The 19,044-nt window shown below is 32.2% G+C and overlaps 2 protein-coding genes across 3 annotated transcripts; both read right to left on the bottom strand.

Moving 5' to 3' along the window:
* Positions 1–384: 384 nt before the first annotated feature.
* LOC11437325 (uncharacterized) lies at positions 385–3,161 on the bottom strand. Its single transcript, XM_003610629.3, has 3 exons — positions 3,148–3,161; positions 2,084–2,293; positions 385–815 (listed from the first exon to the last, which is right to left on the bottom strand). Exons 1-3 carry the CDS (start codon positions 3,159–3,161, stop codon positions 605–607), a joined length of 435 nt encoding a protein of 144 aa, XP_003610677.3. The 3' UTR covers positions 385–604.
* Positions 3,162–3,925: 764 nt separating this feature from the next.
* LOC11437914 (protein phosphatase 2C 70) lies at positions 3,926–10,101 on the bottom strand. 2 transcript variants are annotated; one of them, XM_003610628.4, is made up of 12 exons: positions 9,875–10,100; positions 9,403–9,787; positions 9,108–9,283; positions 8,839–8,997; positions 7,215–7,358; positions 7,051–7,112; positions 5,684–5,819; positions 5,481–5,575; positions 4,995–5,110; positions 4,772–4,901; positions 4,477–4,531; positions 3,926–4,384 (listed from the first exon to the last, which is right to left on the bottom strand). In XM_003610628.4, the coding sequence occupies exons 1-12, from the start codon at positions 10,085–10,087 to the stop codon at positions 4,226–4,228; spliced, it is 1,830 nt and encodes a 609-aa protein (XP_003610676.2). In that variant the 5' UTR covers positions 10,088–10,100; the 3' UTR covers positions 3,926–4,225. The 2 variants fall into 2 exon arrangements, with proteins under 2 accessions (XP_003610676.2, XP_039690363.1); XM_039834429.1 differs by lacking the exons at positions 3,926–4,384; positions 4,477–4,531 and adding an exon at positions 4,534–4,656 and having other exon boundaries at positions 4,719–4,901; positions 9,875–10,101.
* Positions 10,102–19,044: the final 8,943 nt, after the last annotated feature.

Here is a 19,044-nt window from a genome sequence, read left to right as displayed (position 1 = left end):
CCTAGATAGAAAGAAAAAATAGATATTTTACATCAATTATACGTTAAAAAGTTGCAGTTGCATGTTAAAGTCATAATAAATTGTTAATAAAGTTTTTATTAAGTTGCATTAAGCTGTTTTAGAGTTAGGCTTAAATAGTTAAACATATTAATTAATTAATTGTACACAAAAAATAAATAAATTATTTATCATATTATATAAATACATATATGCGGGTTGCGGGGCTGGTAGTACAGTGCCCATATCCATTTAAATTTGCGGGTAATTACACATACCCAAACCCGGACCCATGAAAGCGGGGTTTTACCCTACCCACATCGGATATTTTTTGCGGGTGCCCATAGGATCTGGATCCTATTGCCATCCCTACTAAACATAGAGCAATTCCAACTCATAATTCAAATGAATCTATTAGCATAACATCCATAATCACCACGAACATACTGACTACAAATTACTTCCAATCAAAGGTGTAAATCTAATGGAAGTGAAAGCTTAAAGGTGCATCCCTACAACAATTATATAGCCACAGTGTGCGATAATCAACTTCATGAAATTCTACATAGCATAATTACTAACTAGGCCACAAGGCTTTGTTATAGGCTCATTCTTTTTTCCAACTAGAGTGCTTCTTCACAGGTTCTGTTATTTCCCATGTAATGGTCATTCCTTTAGGGAAAACAACTAAATCACCACCTCCAATTTCAAAAGATCCAATTTTCTCTTCAACAGTAACCTTCACTTTTCCCTCAACAAGATACATTGTTTCTTCTTCTTTAAACGACCTTGGAATTTTTAATGGACCACCTTCCCACCTGTTGAATGTTCAAATTCATGTGTCAGTGTAACTTAAGATAGAATGAAACAATTTTTTGAGTCTTAGCTGTCCGGATTTTCAGGGAAAGGACATTGATCTTATCCGAAATTCGGTCCAGAGCTAAGTAAAATTTAACCAATAATTGTTTCAATCAGGTTTCAAATCAAAGCACTAAAAAGAAAACAAAATCAGGAAGGTAATGTATAAACCTACAAAAACAAATGCAGATACATGACATAAATAAAAGAGTTTAATAACTATATACTATGACAAGATGATGAAGTATGATTGACTGTCATCCTCAAACCTGTTTATGGTTATTTAGCATGTGCAAGAGCATATTTCTTTAGGTTTGATCTGTTTCAACCAGTTTCTCTAAACTAGATGCAATAGGGTATATGTGAGTCTCCTTCATGATATTTTAGAGTTCCTTGATATGAATTGCACAAACACTATCAAACATATCATCCAATGATATGTTCATATCAAGAATTAAAAGTTATGAACAGAATATCATTAGAATTTTCTTTTAACTCTAACAAAACAAAAGTTGTTAATATCACAAACTTTCACAAGGGATGTGAATATGTATTGAATCCGAAGTATAGAGTTCCTTTGAGACAAAGGTTCGTTTCCAAGAATCCAAACATGTACAAAGATTATAAAGCTGTTTCTCTATTTTCTTTTTTCCTTTAGAAACATAACGAAACAACACACCATGAAACCACTAGAGGCTGAAAGTGTGAAATTAAACTACATTGATCCTAATCCCTAGGGCCAAAACAGCCCAAACATGAGATCGAACCACTTTGGATCCTCTCCTTCCAATCACTCAATCCTTCTACCTCCTTCAAGAATATATGTCTATCTCTCTCTTGATCTTCCCTCTAAAATTTTAGAGATAGATAGACAAATTGTGGAAGGAGGGAGAAGGAGGAAGTGATTGGAAGGAGAGAGCCAGATCGGAGGTAAAACGTTAGTGAAGCCGTTTCGCTCCCCTGTTAGAAGTGTGCATAGGACGACACAAATTGTCTAGAAGCGTCTAAACAAATGTTTTAAAATCATGACCGAAAATCGAATCGGTGAAATTTCTAGGTCATGATTCAATTGGTCTAACTCCAATTTAATCGGAAGATAAATAAATAAATAATGTAAAACCAGTTGAACCGAACTACAATTTAAAGAAACATACAACAAAAAACTAATAAAAACAAGAAATATAAAAAATTGAAAGAAAAAAAAAAGTGTGGAGAAAAAGGGAATTACTTAGGCCAAGTTGAAACACTAAGCTCAATGAGTTTAGATTTTGATGGATTCTTCTCTATCTTCACTCCAAATACTTCATAGGCTGCCATAGCAGTTTTGGCATAAGAGCTAAAAACAAGAGGGGGAGAATGAGAGGAATGAAAACAACGAGCCCAAACTAAATGGTTTCCTTGCTTTACCAAATTATTGTTTGCGTTTTTCAGAAAGTTTCTATATAGAGAACAATTCCATTTAAGGAGTAAATAATTAACATTAATATGATTAGTCGAAAAAAGTTCACATTAATACAAAGTTTCTATATAGAGAACAATTCCACTTTTCAGGGCAAAATATTTTGATTTGGCTCATTTTACTGTTTCAGCATATATATATATATATATATATATATATATATATATATATATATATATATATATATATATATATTGATAAAATTACAAAGTACTCGTAAACTTGACTATGTTGATAGCAACATTGCATAATATAGACGTTGGTCTTCTAACCACTAGCTATTTTGAAGAAGAAGTTCAACATAAAACAATCCTAACCCATTTGGATTGGTATGATGGTATTGACTTGAGATCTGGAAGTGTGCTCTTTTCAGGTTCGATTCTCTCTAGTGATAGTTTGAGTGGACTAATTTAATTTCTTAAAAAAATAATATAAAACAATGCCACTTATTTAAAAGTTCATTTTTGTGTAACCAAATAAAAAAGATCATTTTTGGCGAATTTCCCTTAGATCACTTGGTTGCTGGATTCTCTCCTCAATCTTGTGGTCCTTGGTTCGAGTCCTGACATCTTCAAACAACAAAAAAGAATCATTTTTGTCCCTTTTTTATTTGTAGATGAAATGTCATATACCATCTAAAACTCACACAATTGCAAAATTCTTGGTTTGAGTCAACGAATAGGTTCAGTCTAATAATATCACCATAATAAATTAAGACGGACCTGATGGAGATCTTGATAATGATGTGGTTGGTGGCGAAGCTCGCCGAAATATTACGAGGGGATATATATATATATATATATATATATATATATATATATATATATATATACGAGTTAGGATCCATTAACACCAAGTGTCAACGATTATATTGACACCAAATCTCACCCATTGATTTAATTGATCTGATGTTCTAATTCTTTAGAGAAGCCATAACAACTTTTGTTGCGGACAAAGTTTTATACGTAGTTACTGCTTACTATAGAGACAGAAAATGTCAAAACAAGACAAATAAATGTATATATCAAATGATAAGTTTGTCTTATGTATTTTTACTAATAATTTTCACAAAATAAACTTATTTTAGGTAGTTAAATCTACATTATTAAAGTAGTGAACATAAAAAACTTGTCAAAAATATTTTTTTTTTAAAAAAAAAGAAGCTTGAGTAGACAAGGCCACTCCAAAGCAACACTACCCTCAAAGTGTTCTCTGGTGAATACTGAAAATTATATTGGAAAAGCACACTGAATATTAAAAAGACATAATTTATATATACAAGTGCAATGATTGATGTACTTTTTGTTCAGTATATACATGAACAACAGAGACATTGATGAATAGAGTTACCAATTTGAAGTCCCATGTCAGATGAAAATAATGTCCAAGTTATAGCTAATTTCACGAGTATGTTGCTATTAATTTTTGCGCTTTTAGGTAACATATTTGGGATGATAAAACGCAAAATGTTGCCTTTACATGCTCTTGGTTTATCTTAAAAAATAGAAGTTCTTCATACAATACATCACCATTAGCAAATAAATAATATTAAAAAATAAAATGGCATGAATACCCACACTGGTTATCCTACTACTCTACCCATCAAACTAATTCTCTCACTGATGAAATTAAAATGAACAATAATTCAAGTTTTAACAGATACAGTACAAATTTAAAGATTCAGCATAATTTCAATTATCCATATAGCATTAAGATGATCGATCATTCGTTGTATCTTCAACGGAATAGTTTCATTGTAAACGATTCAGCAATTCGCACTGTGTTTTTTTTTATTTGTTTTATTTTTCGGTTCCATGAAGTGAGCTTGAGAAGGACCAGAAAATGAAACAAGTTCCACTAACCAAAAAAGATGTATTGCTACCATTTCTGTAACTCTATTCCTAACTCATACTAGGATTCAACTTTACAAGATAATCTATCAAAGCTATCAAAATCTAAGAATATTATAGAGGTATTATCCTTGGTTTTGTTTGTTCTAGCCTCACTCAACAACAAACTAGCAATCTTTTCTGCTGTATTCTCTCTATCTGTATTGTACCGCTCCCTCGCCTTTGCAATTCAGAAAGCAAACTATTAGAGCAAGTTCATCGGAAATAGGAAAAAATAATATAACAACCAGAAACAGTTTGTTAATACAATACCTGAAGCACTAGCTGAATCGCCTTCTTCGAACTGACGACATCCCATAACCCATCACTGAAAATTGAACAGATATACCGAAGTTATTCAACACGGTCTAAAGATAAATGCAAATGTTCAAACAAATAAACTAGTGACTTTCACCGCAATTGGGTACACCCTTATTTGCTCACTCGCACAAACTCACTTTAGAATAACTCCTTCCTTCTGATGGAAAATTATTTGAAGATGATGACAGTGGAAAATGATAATCAGAATATACATTTAGCTATGGAAAATTTATAAAAACAAAATCACCTAGCCAGAAGAGCAAAAGCCTTGCTTGATTGGTGAATATGCACAGCCTCACTTATATAAGGTTCTGAACTGAACCGGGAATCCTGCTGTTTTAGGAATTTGTCACCAAGCATCCTTGCAAGATTTATACCTGCATCAAGTCAAGGACCACAATCAGCAAGTTGTCATGTCCAGATCCTAGCCCAGGAAAATTTTGTTTCAGTGACTTTTTCTTCCTTCATACCATATAGCCGTGTTTCCCCATCTTTCAATGGTTCACCTGTCCCTTCCATTCTGAGTCTTTCAGAATGACTTGATATCTTGTGATCTTCTGTCATCTTGATTTGTTGCCCGTCAACACTGACAAAAATAATTAACATTGAGTTTCATACAGGCATAAATTACGCACAATATTCCATTCATTTTAAGCCAGCATAACCACTGCCGTCTATAATGCCAACAAATTTATAACTAGATAAAACTACATATTGCTATCAACAGCAACTTGAAAATTCTAACCGAGTCTCCATTCATCAAATTTCTCTGCTATGCTATCCACTTTGAAAGTTCCAGAACTACAGGAATCTCAACATAGCTAGAAAAGAGAAGCTAGCATCAACCAACATAACCATATTATTTTGTTTCTGATAGCCCAATAGTCATGTTGCCCACCCACGAACCATTCAAAATTCAGAGAATTCAAGCATTCCAGCTGGGTAGATAAACATACCTCATAATGCATTCAGAATCTCCAACATTTGCACATTGTGCATAGAAATTATCATCACGGTCAGCCCACACCAGAAGCACTGTTGCTGTACATCCCTGCATAGATTTGTTATCAAAATGTACAAACTCATGCATATAAGGATAAGTTAATCAAGACCAAAGTGAGACGCAAAAGTCAAACAAGATAAACCAAATCCACAGTACCTCATAAGAGTTATTTATGCCTGCCTCTGTTTGAGAAAATGCATCTCGAAGAATATCAGAAGCATCACGAAGTGACAAAACCCTCTCCCTTCTTGATGAATCCGACAAGATACTAGAAATTATCTCGGGAAAAAGTCTGAAAATATAATTACAGAAAGTTAGTAATGTTTTGCAGATAGAGAATAATGACTTCGGATGGGAAAAAAATATATGCATGGAACATTTGATTAATTATAAAAGGAATGCATTTTTGGTAAATACTTCCTTTTACTATAGGTTCCAGTTTTCTTTGCAAATTGCCAGTAACGAAATTCTTCGTGTCCAGACACCATGTCATATACTATTATAGTTAGCATCAACTGGTGTTTATTACAGTAGATAATCCCAATAAAACTAGAGTACCAGAAAAACCAGTCATGTTGTTTGTTACATCTGTCATCAGGGGCTAAGAATTACTTCAAACAAATGCAAGCATACGCGGGTGAATCTCAGTATTTGACCTGGCTTATTGTGTCCTTATTATCTACATATATTGATGGTCTAAAACCTTAAAACAATTCCTTCATAGAACTTGGTGAAGATAAAAAATACGAGGTGCAGTAAGTCCCCGCGTACACTGGACAAATGACAATGGAATCCACTTTAAGCAGGACAGCAGTATTGGAAGTGCAAATGATGACAGATGAAAATCAGCAAAATTACATGGATTCAGATAGGAAAGGAGGAATCGAAATGAAATAAACCATGAAGATTTTTCTCGTTTATAGTATTAGAATCCAAATTCTCATCCTAATCAAATCAGGAAACAAATTAGGGAATATGGAATCCAATCCTACGAGATCGTGTAATTCAGTTTAGGGTAAAAGTCACAATTACAATCTTAGTAGTTATCAATTATCATCTATATATTCTAATAGTAGACAAGTCAATACAGTCAATTGAATAGTATACTTCATATTTAATAATTCAATCAACTATAGTATAATATAAACGTTACTGAAACATCATAAATCTATTGACGTACTAAGTACATTTAAGCTACTAAATGATGTGAGAGAAAGTTGTCACAGCAACGTCAAATTATAGAACAGTCAGTAGATTTTTTTATTTTGAATTTTAGAACAGTCAGTAGATGATGTTTGGATATAATACTGATATTCACATTAATGGATTAAAGAGGTCCACCTTCACAGTCCACAGCTATTGACAAAATACTCTTTGACTAGATCAAATTATTTATATTCATCAAGTCCACTGTTCATAGTCACCAACATAGAGCAAAGTATAGAACTGGCAAGCATTAATCTATGAGTTTCATTAAAATGGCAACCATCAAACATGGCTGACCTAAGGCAGAAAATACTAACTTGCTAGCAAATTTGGCAGCCGCATCGCCACTGTGCCCGTCACAAATGCCAAAAATTCCAAACTGAAAATTAGGCACAAAAATGGGTTAGCTCTCTCTGGAAATTGAGAAATAAAGAAATTGAAGAGATCTTCATTGAAAAAGAGCGATTAATAAATTACGAACCTTATCCAGTCCAGGTAGAGGCCATTGATAGTAGCAAACATCCTCCATAGGAAGTTTTTTTCCTCCTCGACGCAAAGACATGGGATCTGATGCCATACCAACTCCAAAGGGGATGTGATGATGATTTTGTGAAGTGATATGAACCTGTCATACATTAAACCACATGGCAGACTAAATAGGAATGTCTTTTACGAAAAAAACAGAAGAAAATCTATAACAGCATAAAAAATAACCACAGCAACATACTCCGTCATACGACGTCAATGTAAATGACAGAGCAGTGCAAAACAGATAAAACTAACTCTACAGGAACAACAAACACCGCCAAAACCTTTCCAACTAGGTGGGGTTGGCTACATTGATCAATCTACATCATAAAGCTCTGTCATGAATCATATTTAATGATAAACCGATTAGACCCTTTAACGTTGAATCCCTTATACTGAATTGGCCTTGGTGAGGATAAATTGCAGCTATAGCTGCAATATATCACTATAGTGTAGCAGAATTTCAACGAACCGTTGCTATTTCGCGATACGCTATTTAGTACAAAATATTGTCATATAGCGGCTATAGCTGCACTATTGCGCAGCGGAATTTTAGCAATCCGCAATTGACATCACTTGATTGGCCAATAGTTTTCTTCCGTCCCCTCCTACCTCTAACTATTGGAAGAGTAAGTAATTTAATTCTAACAAATTAAAATTTAATTAAAACAAACTTTGGCAATGTTATCGATGGCAATGGACCATGGCGGAAAGCCAAAAATCTGACATATCAGCTAACATATGGCACATCCATATCCGAGTACGACAACGTGGCGCCGCCATCCTTCACAAATTGGCCATGTTGGCTTTCCGAAAATCCACCACCGATATCCGCCATGGCCGGTATTTGACAGCACTGGACTTTGGAAATATGTATGTAGAGTTTTTTCTATAACTGAACAACAAATAACAGCTCGGGAGAGAAAGGAGGTTGAATTTGATAAAGGAAAAAAGACAAGGCTTAAATAAGTTTTCAATTCCTTAAACAGTGACTTTCGAAAATTAGTCATTATTTGAATTTCACTCGTTAATAGTCATCGAATTCATTAGCGACTAAACGCACATCACTTTTAGGGATTAAAATGCGCAATTTTGTTAAATATAAGAACTACAAAAGGAAAAACATCCAATTAAGGACAAATGTCAAAGATCGACATTTTTCCGGGGCTAAAAACAACATTCTTAAACCAAAAATAACTACATTCCAGATTCGATCTAGCTAAAGTCTTATTTTGAATGCACAAGTTATTCTAAATGTATCTCACAGAAATAGTCACATTCAATAAAATTTTCCCTCTTATACATCTGCATGCATGAAATAGGACAGGACAAATATATTTCCATGGAATACAAATTTTGGATTGTAAAGGAAAGCAAAACACGCTGCAATTATAAATTACCAACTTAAATTCATTTGACCTGTAAAAGCGACATACAATATCTTCACGTAGATAGTATCATGCATACGAGTTTAAGCAAGCTTTGCATCTATCATCTATGGCAATAAAAAGAATCTAAACATAAGCAAAAGGCAGCACCTTCAAATAAGGTGGTTCATTCACAACTCACAAACTTACAATTATTTTCGATGTTGTTCCAAGTGTTATAACATCTCCATTAGCAAGATTCATCGGATCTCCCCAATGCCTACGTTCAGTGTCCAGACGATTGATTGACTTAGAATTCAACAGTGTTCCGTTCAGGCTACCCATATCCACCAGCTCCCATTTCATCGTCTGAAAATTCACAATTTAAACAACAATTATAGCTCAGAATACCACACATAAATACATCGTATAAAAAAAAAAATCTAATCACAAATCTAATAGAAACAAATAGGGTTTACATCCAAATTCCACTTGATCAAAGCATGCTTCCCCGACACTTCATTATCCTTTATCAAAAAATCACTAGGGAAAATCCGTCCCAACGTCAACGGTAAACGAGAAGACTCCGTCGACTGAACAGACCATTGTTGTCCGCGAGAAGGACCACTGATAACCTCGAGAGTAAGAAAACTTCCTGCACTTCTAAAACAACAATACGTTATCCCCATTAACACAATATACAAATACACAAAATTCAACAAAGAAAAAAAAAAAAAAAAACCAATCACTATAAAAAGAGTTCAAGAAAATTACTTTGATCGCTGATATCTTTCTCCACAAAATCCTGCAATCTAGTATCATTACGAAAATCATTCTTTGGAATTTGAGCTAAAACAGGAGCATGATCAACAACCTTAACAACTTCACCAACATCCTCAGTGATTACATCAACAACCAAACTATCAGCAACAACACCAGCACCACCTTGTTGAAAATTATTGGAAACAGGAACATTATGAAGCCTTGGTTTATGAACAAGAGCTTGTCCATGTGTTCTTGGAGAACGAAAATTAACTTCATTAGGATAATAACAAGCACCTTCAAGATCATAATCCCTAGATAATAATCCATTATTATTATTATTAATATTATTCTGATTATCTTCAACTAATGGCCTCTCTAATTCATCAGCAGAACCCTAATCAAATAAAGAACAGATCAAGATTAGGTTAATAATGAAATCATGATTATTATAAGATAATAAAGAAGATTAATAATTAAATACCTTGATGAAAGAACGAAAACGAGAAGAGAAAAAGAAGCGCCATGGTTTGAAGAGAAAGAAAAGGAAAATGAAGATGAGAAGAAGCATAAGGAGAAGAAGCACAGTCACAATGTTTTGTAACATCGTTTGTTCCATCTTCGCGACAATTTTTTTGAGATTGGGTTTGGGTTTGCGACAATTTCGTTCTTTGAAATAGTCACTTCTTTTTTCCATTAATGTGCTGATTTTGCTAATTATTACAAAGATTTTTCTCTATTATGTGTAATTCATTTTTTTACCTTTTCTTTTTACGCGTTTTCTCTTTATTTCATCTTTTATTACATTTTCTAACAATAAATCATTTTACTCTTTCCACCAATACAATTATCTGCGTAATGTATTTATATCTTTTTTAATTTTTTTGTTCGTTACGCTTAGATGAATTTGACTACAAGATCAAATTGGATCATCTTCTTTATGTTTATCTCGTAACTCTCGATTTCTCTCTTAATCTCATCCTCTCTCTCATGATTATATTTTTAATTATTAATAAATAAATAGTGAGTTTAAAAGAGAATAGAGAGCCACAAATATATTTTAAAGTTGGTTGTATGAGTTGAACTTATGACTTTGTAAATGAATCAACTTTTTATTAACTAAGTCAACATTCATTAATATGTATATTCCTACCTTCTTCTTTTGGACTTGATTCATTTGTAATATTTTTATTAATATAATCATGGTTTTGTAATTTTATTTTAACTATATTCTTTTAGACAAGGTAATAAAATATTGTAAAAAAAAAGACAAAAAATTTATAAGAAAATTGAAATGCTTTTATCGAATTCAGATCATGCTTTGATATTTTTATACCAAGTGTATTCTTTTAAATGATGCAGTAAAATATTATCAAAAAACATAATAAATGCCCAAAAAGATGAATTTATTTTACCAAATTTCAAATATAAATTCATATATTTATTCTTTTGAAAGAGGCAATGCAATATTATACAAAAACATACAATAAATGTATAAAAAAATTAATAATTTGAAATATTTTATTTTTATCAATTTCAGATCATAGTTTCATATTTTCATATCCATTGTATTCTTTTAAATGAGGCACTAAAATATTATAAAAGATAGACGACAAATTCATACAATAATAATAATAATTTGAAATGTTTTTATCAAATTTAAATCATGAATCCATATAACCAAGTGATTAGACTCGTATGTTAATGAGTCTCGCGGTAAGACATATCATTGTATAGAACCTGAGTTTGATTCATAGATTGAATAATTTTTTATCAGATATTATTTACCTTTTGGTCGAACTCCAGATTACTGGACCTTATTCCTCTAAAAATTGGGGGGTTAACACAAAAACATATGAATCTGTATTTTTATTTTAACTGTATTATTTTAAAAAAAAATGCAATAACATATCATATATAAAAACATACAATGAATGCATAAAAACACAATTAATTGGAATTATTCTAGAATTTTCTTTATTTTTATTTAATAATTTTTTGGTACGTTTCTTCAAAAAAGATTTAGAATTTTCTTCTTCCTAAAATAAACACATTTTCTTCCACTTTCATCATAAAATTAAGATCGAGCTATAAGATATGGCAATTGGCAAGGTACCTTGTAGCATAGCAAAGGAAAGATTGAAGGACTTGAATATAATTGTAACAATAATAATACACAAATTATTATTATGATATACATATATTGTATAAATTTATTATGATATACATATATTGTATAAATGATAGATAACGAATTGCATACCTTTAGATCCATAACAACGGATAGATGGTGATCAAAAGTATGATCAGTAGAGATTGCTAGTGTACTCACTACTACCTTATGTTATGTCCAATGTGGTCTTTATATTTCTTTATATTATCTTTTTGACTATAATAAATATTCACATTATTAGAGTTAGAAAACTTTTTCACTCAAAAAATAAAAAAAAGTTAGAAAACTTTTATCGGGCATAATAAAATGATCTGATCCAATTTATCAATACCTAATAATAATAATTAATTATGTCAAGCTATAATTGACTAATTAAATAATAAATCTAGAAGAACTCTTATATCCTCTAAAAAAATAGAGAACGTTTATCTCAATCTCGTTTGAATCTCAGTCATTTACAATTTTTCATCTCATCACACTAATAGTTTACAATTACGGTTAACGAAAATTGAAGTTTCTACCACAAATCATAAATGGCATGTGTAAAAATTAGCTTATCAACCAAATGACTTTATCACATTCTTACCTATGCCATTCAAAAAAACATGTACATCCGAAAGATATTCCGGATGTGTATTTAGGGGGGCCTTAGAAATATTGGAGGCTTGAAGAGAAACGTCCCAAAAAAGCTCCAATAGCCCATCTTTGACCCAAACAACATAACCTACCTTGAACATTGCTCTACGTGCCGCTTTAATTGCTCACAAGCCCCAAAAATACCTTTTATATAAAGTTCAGATGTTACACTCTGATGGGAATGGGAGTTAAGTTCGTATTTCTTAGAAGATAACATTAACCAAAATTTTTACTGGTCCATTTTAAACGTAACCTAATCTCCGTGAGTTTAACTCAGTTAGTAGAGATATTACATATTATATGCAGAAGCCGGAGTTTGAACCCCGGACAATCCATTTCTCCACAATTAAATTGTGTGAGCTATAGTCACTAGACTACATGAAAAAAAAAAAAAAAAACTTAACCTAACATTTGATGCATCATTCTATTGATTTTGCAAACATTTTAACCAATTAAGAGAGCGTCGTTTGGTTCCTTATTCTCATTTCAGCGGTCATTCATAGAAGAATGTTGCAACAACATCATATCCCTCAAACTTGTATACGACATTGTTGGACCAATCATCTTAATCTAGGTTGTCCCTTTGTTTTCCTTTATAGACGAATGATTTTTTTTGAAAACTTGTTTTGACCTCTAAATCAATTGTTAATTGTGAAGTCATTGGTTTTTCCTCAATCCTTATATTTTCTTTCTGTGATTTTTTTTTTCTTGCAAGAGAAAGATCTAGAACTTTGTTTCTTAACCTGAAAAATTATAATAAAAAAGTGAGGGGGTTAAAAAATTATAATCGAAGCATAACTTTCAAGAGCATCAAAATGCAACATTTTTGAAATTTTATGGTGTGAGTAAACAACGTAGATGCCTATAGAGCAACTTTAGCTTCCAAAACCAGCTCCAAAGTCCAAAACCGAACCGATGTTGTTAATAATAATAATATGCAAAGTGGTGGTGGAGGAAACGTTGAATAAGGTGGAGGTTAAAATAATTCAAGTTTGGTTACGGTTAATGATGAATAAAGTGTTTTATCTAGGTTGAGTTTGATGATGATGGTCGGGATGTTCGTGAAGATGATGATGATTTTGATATTGGATAAGATTTCATAGGAGCTTTGGATGTTTGAAGACATTCACATATATGTTTTATGATCTACTTACTTTTCTACTTTGCTTGCTCTAATATGAGTTTTTTTTTTTTTGTTAAAATGTTTGGTATGGAGTTTGAAATTTTAATTTTTATGTTAAGTGGTGTTCTATTATAAATATATATGTCACTTATGTGTCACTTACATATTTTTCAAAGTCAATTTTAATTTTTCATAGACTCATATGGGTCTACGAGTCCGAGTCTAAAAACCTTTTTCGAGTCTATGTAGACTCGCGAGTCTGACAACCTTGCTAACAATATTTTTTGACAACTAATACTAACATTCGTTACTTAAACCAATGAGTGAATCTCTCACATATTTTCTAGTGAAAAATTCAATCACTTTTATTTTAAGTATTGATATATAGTAACAAATTATCATTCCATGCACACTAGCATTGTATAGAATTGAATAACATTGTTCATGTAAGCATAACTTAGTTGGTAGAAATATTGTAATATGTAGGAGTTGGAGTTACAATCCGTATTTCTCACTTATTTATCTTAAGGAGTAAAATTCTGACAACTAAATTACTTGACAAAAAGAATTGAATAACAATTTATGTTGTTAATAGAAAAAGTGAGTGGAACAAAAAATTTACTAAATTTTCTTTCTTCCAAAAACAATAAAATTATATATCATCATTTTTGACGGGGTTGATGTTACATAAATAAATATAAGTGGTAAATTTTGTTTGTTATTTCACTGGGGGTATGACTAGGGTGAGTAGCTTAATAGATCAATCATGCATTTGAATCGATAAGAACCAATGAGACCTAATGACTAAATCAGTTTGATGAACAAGTTCTAGTCCGTTCACATGTTATTATAATACATATTTTTAAGAAATGTAATCATAAAAAATTAAAAAATAAAAAGAGTGAAATCGGGACTTCATCTTCTCAAAGAGCTAGGAACCCTAAACAGCTAATCCAAAACTTCATTGTGGTTGGTCGACCACATTCTATTCCTTCTCTGTTTGACACTGCACTTTTCTTTTCAAAACATCTGTGCGTCCGTCCTTCCATGCAACATTACTTGATCTCTTTTATTTTTGATGCTATATTGTGTTCCTGAAACTGAGAGGGTATATATGGAAATGGAAAATATTTGTTTGATATGAGTTATGTCCCCATGTACCGAGAGGAGATGGAAACAAGGGAAACTGTTTTGAACGAAAACTAGATCTTAGAAGAGCCTAAAAGCACTGAGGTCTAACTAGAACTCTTATCATAGGCCATGACTCATCCTCTGCCATTGTTTTTTTTTTTTTTGAAAGATCATCCTCTGCCATTGTTGTAGAGCTACTAATGACCTAAACTAGTAATGTTGCATGTTAAGTACTTGAATGTACATTGAGAGGTGTATTTTCACATGCTTAACATGATGACTAAGTCGAAAGACCCCAAATGCCACCAGGTTGCCGGAAAGCTATGCAAAGCTATAACTCTCTACATTTTTCCTCATGAAGTTGTACGAAGCTATAACTTCCATCTTAGAGTTGTAGCTTTTCTAAATCCTGCAAACCTCTATTTTTACCAAGTTAATTCTGTTGGGTCACTAGGGGGAGCTCGGGGAACCGTCCACATCGAGGCTAGAACAACCCCACAAGTGAGAGAGACACCACACTCTTACCCAAAACCTCAAGGCTATGGGTTTATGGGTCATCTTACTTATAACGTGTTCAACCTTTACTATTTTATACAATGTGGGACATATAACTCACACTTGCAAACCAACACTTCCCCTCAAGTGTGATCCATCTATTCATCATGCTCCCCTTTAAGCGGAAGCTCTTACTCGCTTTGTATCGCCGTTGCTGGGTTCTCCGCAAACGGACCGACACTACTTGTACCGTCGTTGCTTCTTTCTGCGCAAACGGACCGACTGCCACGGTCGTACCCTTCTTCGAACAGGGCTCTGATACCACTGTTGGGTCACTGAGGAGCTCGGGGGACCGTCTACATTGAGGCTAGAACAACCCCACAAGTGAGAGAGACACCACACTCTTACTCAAAACCTTAAGGCTATAAGTTTATGGCTCAACTTACTTGTAAAGTGTTCAACCTTTACTATTATATCCGATGTGAGACATATAACTCACACTTGCAAACCAACAAATTTCTTAACCACACTTTTTCACTTGGATCTCTAAATCCTTTTTATATGCTTTAATAATTTACTTATGCATTTTACTTTGGTATCTCGAAACCTTATCTTTGTTGTTTGTCATTTTGAATCTTAAATAATTAAACTTAGCATTTAGACATACTCATAACGTATCCACTCCAATCCTCGTGGGATCCATACTCTAACTTACTCATTATTATTTGTTGCGATAATATATACTTGCTCTGAGTATGCATGGGAGAACAAACAACTATTTTCTAATCATCAGTAATATGTCCTTGAAATTTCATAGACTCAAAACCATGCAATGTGAAGTAAATATCTATGATGAAATTTTTATTGTAGAATGTTAGAGTTAATGCATTTCATCTTTTCAAGTTCAAGATATCTTTCTCTGTCCTTTTTGGTTCATATTAGATTTTTTCCATGTTGATCTACCGATGTATTCTGAAAATATTTTATGAATCAAAACAGTTATTCGAATGTACATATTTGACAAAAACTGCCAAGGATTTTTAGAAATTAAAGAATCTATACAATTTAAGTTGTCAGAAATCTGTTCGTATTTTAGCATCTGTGATGTTCATATTAGTGTCTTGAATAAAAGTAATTTATTGGTTTTGAATTGCTTTATTGTGTCCACTCACTCACGTACTTCTTAAAACAATAAAGCAGTAATATTTTCGTTCAACCTAAAAATGTAAGACAAAACTCACGTTTGTTATTCACATTTTGAAACTCTACTTAATGTAGCATATATGAAAAAACACTGTAAACTCTTACAAAAGACGACGTTACCTAACAACTTTATTTTGATTATAGGAGCTTATACAATATAAACTTAGAAAATAGAAAAAAAATTCACAAATTTTTTAGAAATGGATATTTTTTTAGAAGCTACTATATTTATTTTCAAAGTTGCTATCCAAAAAAAATATAGTAGCTTCTATATTTTTTCCACTGCAACCTGCTTGCGCAATATTTTTTTAAAAGCTACTATATTATTTATTTTTTAAAAAAATCACAAATTATACAACATGGTACTATATATAAGCAGTGTGCAAGCAGGTCACAGTGGGATACTTCGAGACAACGATGGCAATTAGATATACTGTTTTGTTAAACAACAATGATAGGTTGACATCCTTAATGTGTACGTTCCTTTTTACCATTCTAAAAAAATTTACGTTAATCAAATAGATTGTTTGTGTGACTCACATTTTTTTAATTGCGTGACACTTATTTTTCCAGAATTTATTTGATTAAGTAAGTAAAAATAGTGATCACGCACATTTTAGTGGAGTAAACTATACTATCTGCAATTTGGTTAGCCTCTGGAAGAATGTGTTGCCAAAACACAATCCTCCTTCCTTCAATGAGAAGATGAACCGCAAATATGTTATGACTTGTATCTCTATGGTTATATTCTTACAATCTTTCAGTTAGTCCTAACAGATTAGTGGTGTGTGAGTATAACTTTACAAGTTTTACATTGGATTGGATGTTGAAGAACATAAAAATGACGAGACACATGTACTTGGTCAGTGTTTGATTGTCCGATGAGATGGCCCAAACGTCAGTTCATTTTTTTCAAAATCAATTTTATTGTGTTTGGTTATCTTCACATTTTTGCTGTTAGCATACTTTTTGTTTTTGAGAATCAATTTTGGATGAAGGTCCATTTCATAGCTTCTTGGAATCAATTCTCTCAGCGTGAGTTTGGTTTCAATGAATTTTTCTTTTTTGTCCTTTAATTTAAGGGTTAAATATGTTTCTGGTCTCTATAAAATTGGGACCTTTCAAGTTTAATACTTACTTAATTTTAATAGTTCTTTTAGTCCATAAATTTTTTTTCTGCATCCAGTTTTAGTCCCTCCTCAGTTCAAATTTCTTTAATTTATGCTTAAACTTTTGAGTTTTTGAACAATTTTTGGCAGACGTGTTAAAAACATTACTAAAAGTTCCTCTGCAAAAAATTGTCGCAAAATGTGATTTCTACATCCAGATTTTGTTAATTTTATCTTTAAGTTTTGCCGTTTTAAAAAATTCATATTTAATTCGTTTCATGTTAAAAAATTGTAAATTCTAGTAAATGAACCTTTTATAGTGTTCTAAATCTGTCTCATAAAAATCGTTCTAAAATTTAAGAGTTTAAGGATAATTAAACAAACTTTGTTGTAATAGAGACTAAAATTAGAAGTAACTTTTTTTGTAGGGACTAAAAAATTTATTAAAATTAATTAAGGACTAAACTTGGAAGTTCCCAATTTTATAGGGATAAAAAACATATTTAACCCTTAATTTAATTGTCTTTTACATACTGTTAACTCTCCTTTTCACACACATGTTAAAACCCATTTTAGTCTTTCACACACCCAACAACAATTATAATACAACATATCCAAACACCAGTTTTCATAAAAATCACTTCTGTTTTGAAGGTATCCAATCATAAATCACTTTAAATTCAACTGAATTTTAACCAAAATCAATTTTACAAAATCAATTTTACACTACTAGAAAAGTTTCATATACCGACGGAATTTAGAGACAGATTTTATTCCGTCTCTGATAGAGACGGAAGTTGAGACCGAATATAATGAACAGAGACGGAATTATATTTTTAACATCAGAGACAGACTTTAGAGACGGATTGTACCGTCACAAAATTATTCTGTCTCCAATTCCGTCTCAAACAGGTCAAATTTCTTTTTTTAATTAATTAAAAATAACTTTTTATCCATTCGCTGGGGCCATATCTCATTTTCACAGGCTCCAAAATCGAATTTCACTTGGCTCCAACCCAAAACCCCCAATTTTTTCATCCCTCAACTTCAAATTTCTGCAAAGCCTTAAAATAATCAAACTAAAAATTAGAATCACTTCATCACCAATTTCACAAAAGCCCTAAAATGGCAATTTCGAATCCCTTCATCTCCAATTACACGCCCTGCAATAGATCCGCACATCTAAGTTCAAATCCCGGTTCGTGTTCATCTCAGTTCTGCTCATTTCAATCCCTTTATATCGTTCTGAAGTTCTTGTGGTTGAGGTTAGTTTCTTAAAAATTTCACTCAATTTCTTTTCATCGATTATCCCTATTTTTATATGATTTTCATTCATATAACCTAGATAATCATTTCAGCAATCAAGCTTGAGGAGTCCCTTTTGTGGGTTTTGAGGAAAAGAAACCCTAAGCTTAACTAGATTGTTGACTAATTGTTAACTAGATTGGTGACTAAGAACAAATGGATCTTGTTTGTTATTGATTGATTGTCAAAGTCTATCTCTCTAAATCAACTAGATCTCATATTCTGTTTCGTCTCACGACACATGGTTTCACCATTCTCATATTCTGTTATCTGGTTTACATTTATTTGATTTGTTGTTGGTTGAACACAAACTGTTTGATAAATGTTCTCTAAGTGATTATTTGATTTGTTGTTTGTTGAACACAGATCGATTGATAGATATACCCCTTTAGGATGAATCTTTGTTATTGCAAGATTAGAACTATAATTCGTAGTTTGAACAAACCTACATTTATGCAGTGAAAATGATTCATATTTGA

This window comes from Medicago truncatula, chromosome 5, assembly GCF_003473485.1.
Source record: "Medicago truncatula cultivar Jemalong A17 chromosome 5, MtrunA17r5.0-ANR, whole genome shotgun sequence".
Classification (NCBI taxonomy): domain Eukaryota; kingdom Viridiplantae; phylum Streptophyta; class Magnoliopsida; order Fabales; family Fabaceae; genus Medicago; species Medicago truncatula.
The sequence above is the reverse complement of the archived record's forward strand: the minus strand, read 5'-3'. Positions and strand labels throughout refer to the sequence as shown.

Excerpts from the sequence above, each read along its gene's own strand:
- LOC11437325 (XM_003610629.3), bottom strand. Across the intron at positions 816-2,083 it reads AGTGTTTCAACTTGGCCTAA|GTGGGAAGGTGGTCCATTAA; the intron begins GTAATTCCCTTT and ends AACATTCAACAG.
- LOC11437914 (XM_003610628.4), bottom strand. The coding sequence starts at position 10,087 with ATGGAAAAAAGAAGTGACTATTTCAAAGAACGAAATTGTCGCAAACCC. Across the intron at positions 5,576-5,683 it reads GCATAAATAACTCTTATGAG|GGATGTACAGCAACAGTGCT; the intron begins GTACTGTGGATT and ends AAATCTATGCAG. Across the intron at positions 4,532-4,771 it reads GCTTTTGCTCTTCTGGCTAG|TGATGGGTTATGGGATGTCG; the intron begins GTGATTTTGTTT and ends TTCAATTTTCAG.